The sequence below is a fragment of the Pygoscelis adeliae genome, unplaced genomic scaffold (assembly GCF_000699105.1).
Source record: "Pygoscelis adeliae isolate BGI_AS28 unplaced genomic scaffold, ASM69910v1 Scaffold32, whole genome shotgun sequence".
Classification (NCBI taxonomy): Eukaryota; Metazoa; Chordata; class Aves; order Sphenisciformes; family Spheniscidae; genus Pygoscelis; species Pygoscelis adeliae.
This window is the reverse complement of record NW_008824368.1, coordinates 3223228-3230737: the sequence shown is the minus strand read 5'-3', so window position 1 is coordinate 3230737 and position 7510 is coordinate 3223228. Positions and strand designations below refer to the sequence as shown.

Sequence of the window (7510 nt, the reverse complement as noted above, 5' to 3'; positions counted from 1 at the left end):
CCCGGGGGGGGGGGTGGCCGGGCCGGGCCTTGGGGGGGGGCTGCGGTGGCCCCGAAACCGTGAAGGGAGCGGGAAGCCTCTGCGCTGGGAGGCCATTACGAGCCCGGGTTTTATAAGAGCGGGGCTATGGGCGGTTACTGCCCCGGAAGAGTATTCCCTCACGCAGGCGGTGAGCAAGTACTGCTTTTGCGCTGGAAATCCACGGCGTTCGCCTTCGCCGGCCGCTTTTATAAGCGACTTAAAATGGAGCGATGCTTAATGGTTAAAATAAAAAGAAATCGTGTATCTGTTAGCAGATAGCGGTATCCTCAAATTTTCAGGAATTACTACGTTCAGATCAGTTTGTCACGATCCCAGCGATTATGCAGCGCTGTTAATCTTGCTACACGTTTATGGTAGCTGTAATGAGCGTAATGAGGTTTTTACAGTCTGCTCAAATAGAGATGTTGGAGACGGTCACCTGCTGTTGCTGGGGAAGAGATATTCCTCCCCTTGGTGGGATTTTTTTTTAATGTATTTCCTGTTTCAGGACACATCCCAAGTTTTATATGATCTTTGATAGGCACCTTGATTTTTATTTTTTTTTAAACTTAGGACAAAATGCTCACATAGAGACTTTACAAGTTTTCCCTTTCATAGTAGTGAAACAGCAAATTTCAGGACAATAATAAAGTGTGGTGAAACATCTGTTTCTTGGGTTCAATTGAGTCAAATAAACCTTTACTGTGTTTCATGAGTCATTTTTCAAGAATAAGGTATAAAACACAGCTATGTGTTTGTTTTGTCTCCCACAATAGTTCTTTTCCACTTCTTATGTAAGAGAACTTGTATACCTGAAGGTATATAGAAGATTCGAGACCACCTCTTACAATGGTCGTCATCAACATTCATAATATAGTGATTTGGATGAAGTCAATTCCATTTACGTGCAATATAGAAAATTAGATGTTTCCTTAACATGAATTCCTGATGCTGTTGTCTGCTGGTACTTTATAATCAGTCTCACCTTATGGTAAAACACACTGGCTTTGTCATGCACCAGTCTAGCCAATACCTAAAAGCATGAAAATTCCTCTGGCAGTGTATTTCACTGAAGTAGAGCCAAGATCTTCACATTAGTTGTTTTTAAAAGAAAAAAAAAAAAAAAAAAACTGGTTTTATAGTGTATCAGCATTTTATCTTTAGATACAGGAAAGTTTTGTGGGTTTGTTTTTTGGTTTTTTTTTTTTTTAATTTTTGCAGGTAGTAGTATGCTGTCAAGAAATCAGTAATTCCACTGTAAAGACCTTATGTTCATTAAAATATATGAAGTCTGCCAACTTTTTTCCATGTTTTCCATTTTCTTGAATGTTCCTCTGCAACCTAACTTCATTTCACAATCACTTGGAAATCTAACTAGAACTAAATTTGAGTTCACCCTTATCTCTTGAATATTAAAAATATATTCATTAATTCTAGAACTTTAAAGTGCTAAAGATGGGATGCAAGTTTTCAAACTACTAATTTGACTCTATTCTAACACTGCAATAATTTTTCAGGTTCATACATTGCCTTTATGTCTTTATTTTTGTGACCACTAGATTATGGGTATACTGGAAATGGCTTTGTGGATTGACCTTTGTACTGGACTGGAGATAACTGCTTTTTTTTTTTTATTTGTAAGCTTTAAAAAGATTGTTAAACAATATTCATTAGATATTTAAAGCAAAACAAAACAAAAAAGCCAAACACAGAGATACCCACCAGGTCACAAAGAAACGGGCAGTTCATGTTAGAGTTCCTACATCCCCCAAGGATGTTGAGTTTGCTGGAAAAAGTTCGAGTAACTATGGTTTCAATTCTCAATTTACGTGAAACATATAGTTTAAAATTGTGAGTTTAATAAAAGTGTCAGTGTTTTGTATTCATTATGGAAAACTACAAGTAAGCAATACAAGATACAAGCTGTGTGAAATCCACCTTCTTACATAAGAATTTAAACCATTATTTCATTGAATGGCAACTTAAATAAATATGCTTCCATTACTGTTGACCTTTTTGAATTTATTGTAAGCTAATGCTCTAAAGTGCTTTTTCAGCTTCTCTTTTGTGCTTTTCACTTCACTTTCATTTCTTTTTAGCACTTCATACTCAGGAAAAACTTCCACTGAAACATTTTCTAATTTCAGCTGAGCAAGAAGACCCAAAGAAGGTTCAGTTCTCAATTTATAGCTTACTGTAGCCCTTATTCTTTGCTGTTCCACAGTTCAGACAGTTCAGTTAATCTTTCAATTAAGACCTTGTTCTTAAAGAGTCTCTTCCCCTCCCTCCCCTAGTTGTGAGTTAACACTTAAAGAATGAAGCTGTGATTCGTTTTAGGTAATACATTTCAAAACTGCTGTATCTTATTCTAAAGAAGTCCCTATAGTATGTGTAATCAAGTTAGATTACATGCTGCTTTTTAAAGAATTGCTTTTTGTTCCTTTTTCCCTGTTCTTGGCATTTGGACATAGTTATCTTTATTTTTCTGTCAAGTTCATACTTATCAGAATAAGGTATGCTAATCTCATATACTGTACTTTGCATTTACTTAGTACTTTCCATTTACAGATCTTAACTGAGTTTTATAAAACATTAATGTGGAGCTATGAATGCCCTTTCAGAAGTATTATTGAAACTTCACGAAGAGTTGGATTGGTGCTTTTGGTAGCTTCACTACACTGAATTGGAAATTTGGAGAATGCAGCCTGGAGTGTTTGAATCGCAACCTTATGCACTTGTCCCAAAACCTGGTCAGACTATATTGTGTTTCAGTTTTTCTTTAATAATTAAACTTCAGCGATTGTTGCCGTGTGTATTTTAAACGCGAGAATGTAAGGACGTCTGTAGGCAGTCCCTCTTGAAGCCTGTGCCAATGTGCTTGCTCTCATAGAGGCTGGTATCAAATACTAAAGGGAAGAGCATAAGGGTAGAGCAGGCACACAGAAATAACTTTCTTGTTTCCAGCTTCCTGAACCAAAAGTAATACTTGTATTTTTTACAGCTCTTAATGGATTACTTCTCTCAATTTGCTTAACTTCTTCTGGAACCTAACCTTTAGTTTCCGCAGTGTTCTTATAGCAAGGAGTTACACGATTTAGTTGTGCATTTAATGAGAAATTCCTTTATCTGTTTTAAACCTTTTACCTGGTGATTTAATTTAATATCTCTGGCTTTTGCACATGAAAAACTGTAAATTATCTATCTTCCAATTTTTAGGCAGTTTGTGGGTGCTTTTTTTTATGTCTTTTACTATTTCTCTGCTGCCGGCCCTCTTATGTTTTAACCATCTTCAGGTGGAAGAATCTTGGTCTCTTTAATCTTTCCTGATAAGCAGGTGGAGAGCCACTGTAAATGTCTCCTCTTGTTTTGTCCTTTTCTAGTTCTGTGTGTTCTTTTTGAAAGGTGGAGACAAGCACTGCCCATAGTGCTCAAGGTATTGAGGTACAGTGTGGATTTACAGTGTAGCGTAATAATGTTTTCTGCTTGTTCTCAGTTCTGTTTAGTAATGATTTTTAATGTTCTTTTTCTGCAAATGCCACTGGACAATGCTCAGCTGGTATTTCCTTAGAAATATATGTAGTAACTCCGTGGTCACTTATTTGCAGCTAACTTATGGCTTATCACTGTAAATAAATACTTCTGTTGTTTTTGTCCAGGTGCATTACTCTGTATTTATCAGCACTATTTCTTCTGCTTTTTTAACATCTGGTCATTGAGTACTGTGAGATCCTTTGCAGCTCTCTGAGTGCATACCAAAGATTTGTCAGCTCACTGTTCATTTCCTTTTCCAGAAATTTTGTTAATACATTGAACAGATTCATCTTTATGTGCCTCTGGGACTCCTCTGGTCACTCCAGGCACTTTGAAAGCTGGTCATTTACTTCTCTTGTTTCCTGTTCTCAAGCCAGTTAGTTATTCATGAGAAGCCATTTTCCCTTTTTAACCAAAGGCAGCATTACTTCTTTAAGAGTCTTTGAGAAAGATTGTCAAAAGCTTTTTGAAAATCCAAGTATTGTCACAGCATCCCTGTGCTCTTTGAAGGTACCGGTTTTTCCAGGCAGTACTTCATCTACAAATGCCACCTTAACCCATCCCCGTTGTGTCATATTTACCTAAGTGTCTGTGAACTCCGTTCATTCTGGTTTGCATGGTACAAGGATCATCATGGTATCACAACTTTTCCCATAAGCAGGAGTAGACTTACTGGTTTGTAATACAGTGGCTTTCCCCTGGGACCTTAAGTTAGTGTCCTGTTTGCCACTTCCCACTCCTCTGGTACTGAGACCACTTTAGGTGATAAGACCATAGTAACAGAGCAACAATTTTGTAAGTAATTTTCCTTACAACTCTTAACTGAATACTATCTGATTTCAGCAATTTGTTTCAAAGATGGGGTTTTTTTGTTTCTGTTTTAAAGTCTCTTCTATTGTCTTTTCATCTTGGGATGCTTCTTTTGACTTGTCACCTGTTAAGAAGTTTTGACATAAGCTCTTTTGTCAGCTTACTGACAGAGAAGGGAGAAATACCTGCTGGTGAATTTTTTTTAATTTAGTTTCTGTTTTTTTCTAACTGCTTTTTATGTTTCTGAGAGTGCCCTTTGCTATAATTTTATCTGTACAGTTCATTGCCTTTGTTTATCCATGTTATCTTGTATATATTTTACAGAGACTTTGCAGTTCAGTACATTCTCTGAACTTCCTCAAATTATTAATTGATGCTGTACTGAATATTTCTGTAACCCATTTAGGTCCTGCTCAGGTTCCAATGATGTCCCCAAATGGTTCAGTGCCTACTATTTATGTGCCTCCTGGATATGCCCCACAGGTATGTCCCTTCATTTGATTCTTACTTTATTTCTTTTCATGCAAATTATGGGAGCAGAACCAAACTAGCTAATTCAGTAAACTAATGTGTCAAGTTTCAGAGTCACTGTGGTCAAGCAAGTAAATAAGGGGAGATGTCCCATAGTATCTCTGTGATGGGAGACTTCTTATGCTGTATATGTGCCTGTTTAGTTATATATTAACTACTTACATGACAATAACAAGCACAGTTCCTTGTTGATGTCAGGATCCTAATGTACTCGATGCCCTCTTAACATAAAATACAATCATGACCCAGATAGTTCATTATGTAGGACCTGTACTGAATATTCTGGGTTAGTGGATGTTTTCTTTTGGCACCGATATAATTCTATATAAGTAAGTTCATGTCTGGGAAGTTTCCTGCAGATAAGGAGTAAAACAGATCAGTGGAAAAAGTGTAGCAAACAACATGGAAAAAGTGTCAGCTGTCCATTGGGGATAAATTATTGTATAATACGTGTTTCCACAACTTATCTTAAAATGGGGCTCTTGATTTTCTGTGCTGTGCAATTCCTCATTTAGATGCCTGAAAATTAAGTGTGAGCTAGATAACCTGGACATCCTTTAAAGTAGGTTTAAAAGGATGATTCCTCTTGGCTATTTTTGACACCTGTATTATAATGAGATGTGTGGCCTTCTAGATGGTGTCTCTTTCTTTCCCTCAACTATAGAACAAGCCTAGGGATTAGTAGGTCAGACCTGGAAATTAGAGCAGATGAATACCACTCTCCATAATCTAAGTCTCTCATGATGTTCTGTTGTTGTGACCAGCCTACCTCTGACTCAGCGTACACCTCGTGGTGTACACTGAGAAGAGACTACAACACATAAAATGCAACCAAAAAACCCACAGTGTCCAGCAGATGTTACACAAATTATCTGAATTGCATAAAAAATTGTCCTCTAGCAAAAGAAAAGGCTGTTAGGTTAGGCAGGGTAATGCTCCATTGTTTTACCTTTCATCTGTTGAAAGTTGGCTGATAAGTTGACTCATGCATCCTTCATAGTTGAGTTCTCAAACAGGCAGAAGAAAAATGAATTAAAAATAATCATGAAAGTCCATTCATCTTTAGGTCATAGTAAAAAGTCTTGATTCCTATTAGGATTCATTTTTAAAGAACTGAAAGAATTTTTGAGGTAAGTGAAATTCTAAATTTTGCTATGTTTCTTGAGTACTTAATTTCAGTTGATGAAGTACTTTGATGTTTAAAAAGTTGTGTGCCAATCTGAATAATACTTGTAAAATGCATTTATCCTTCCTTTGAGGACAACTTGCAGCAGACAGGCTGAAGAACTGGGCCTTGCTGGGGCATGCTCGTTAGCCTTTCATTGGAGCTTGTTAGTGTAAGCAGGTGTTGTGCTAACACAGCTCTCTGACTTTTGAACTGAAGGTGCCTCACAGCTATCCAGCTCAGAGTACAGGTGGAAATGAGCTCATGTCTGCTGTTTTCATCTGAGTAGAAGTATCGTAGTCCAGGAAACCCTGTAGTTCATAAGGCTTCTGAAGTATTTACTGCTGACAAAACATACCAGCCGTTGTGGTTTCTGATGGAAGTTCCTGTTACAAGCCAGAAGATTTGATAGTAGTCTTGCAAACAGGAAAGTCTAACACTATTGAGCTAAGAGTTATCCCAGACTTAATGCAGTCCCAGCAAAGTAACTTAATGGTTTCTTCAGGCCTAGTATATTTTTAAATGTCAGCAACTGCAGATATATTTTGAGAGAAATTGGAAACCAGCTAAATGTCTAAAGCCATCAGCCTGGAAGAACAACTTCAGCATAACCATCTTTTGTCTATCCATTTTCATTTAGTTTTACTATCCCTCTGCTTGCTTCAGTTCCTGCTTGGTGGTGATACAGCATACTGTCCTGTGTTAGAAGTTGGGGATAACTACAGAATAAAGCATATTTATTTTTCTTGTATCACGTAAATAAAAAGCAATTCATAAGTTGATTTACTTTTCCCTTCCTCTTCTTTTGGAACTGTAGTTGTAAAACTCTGCAAGAAAGCACATCGTTATTCATCCTCTCGAAGCTGTCTATATTCACTGTCTGTAGTGAGTTTTCCAGTGATGTTTGGTTGGTTCACTCAACCAAACAGGTCTGTGCCAGAACTACATGCTTAGCTAGCGCAATTAGGATAACAGCTTGTTTACTTTTTTTAACTTAAAATTATATACTTGACATGATGCTCTTACTGCTTTTTGGAGGGTTTTTATCTGTGTAGTTGCCTGGTAGAGGCCTACTGAGTTGATGTTTGAGTTAGAGGCACAGTTATAGACTTGTCAAACTCTTCATTTTACACTATTAAACTTAAGATCCCTGCTGCTATGAATTTGGTATGTGTTTCTGAGTTACTTAGGCTATTAGCAGACCCAAGAAAATAAATAAGTTATAAACTAAGTAGCCTGGGTTTTTTATGGAAGCTGCTTCCTACGTAATCTGAATCTGCTCATAAATTCATGATAAATTGCAATTTTTTTTGTGTAAGCAAAAAGAACTTTAATTAAAACTATGTTTCAGTGTTTAGAGAATTTCACTGGACAGCAGAAGTTCTAGTCATGTTTACTGCTGTTAATATATCCTGCCTTTAGATACCACACAGCTATGGTTGCACAGATATG

At 37.1% G+C, this 7510-nt stretch overlaps 1 protein-coding gene across 1 annotated transcript in view; it reads left to right on the top strand.

Moving 5' to 3' along the window:
- Window positions 1–7510, top strand: part of FNDC3A (fibronectin type III domain containing 3A) — a 109596-nt gene that overhangs the window by 47392 nt on the left and 54694 nt on the right. The window contains exon 3 of the mRNA XM_009319956.1: window positions 4769–4845. Within this exon, the coding sequence (XP_009318231.1) occupies window positions 4769–4845 (77 nt within the window). The remainder of the gene's footprint in view (window positions 1–4768; window positions 4846–7510) is intronic.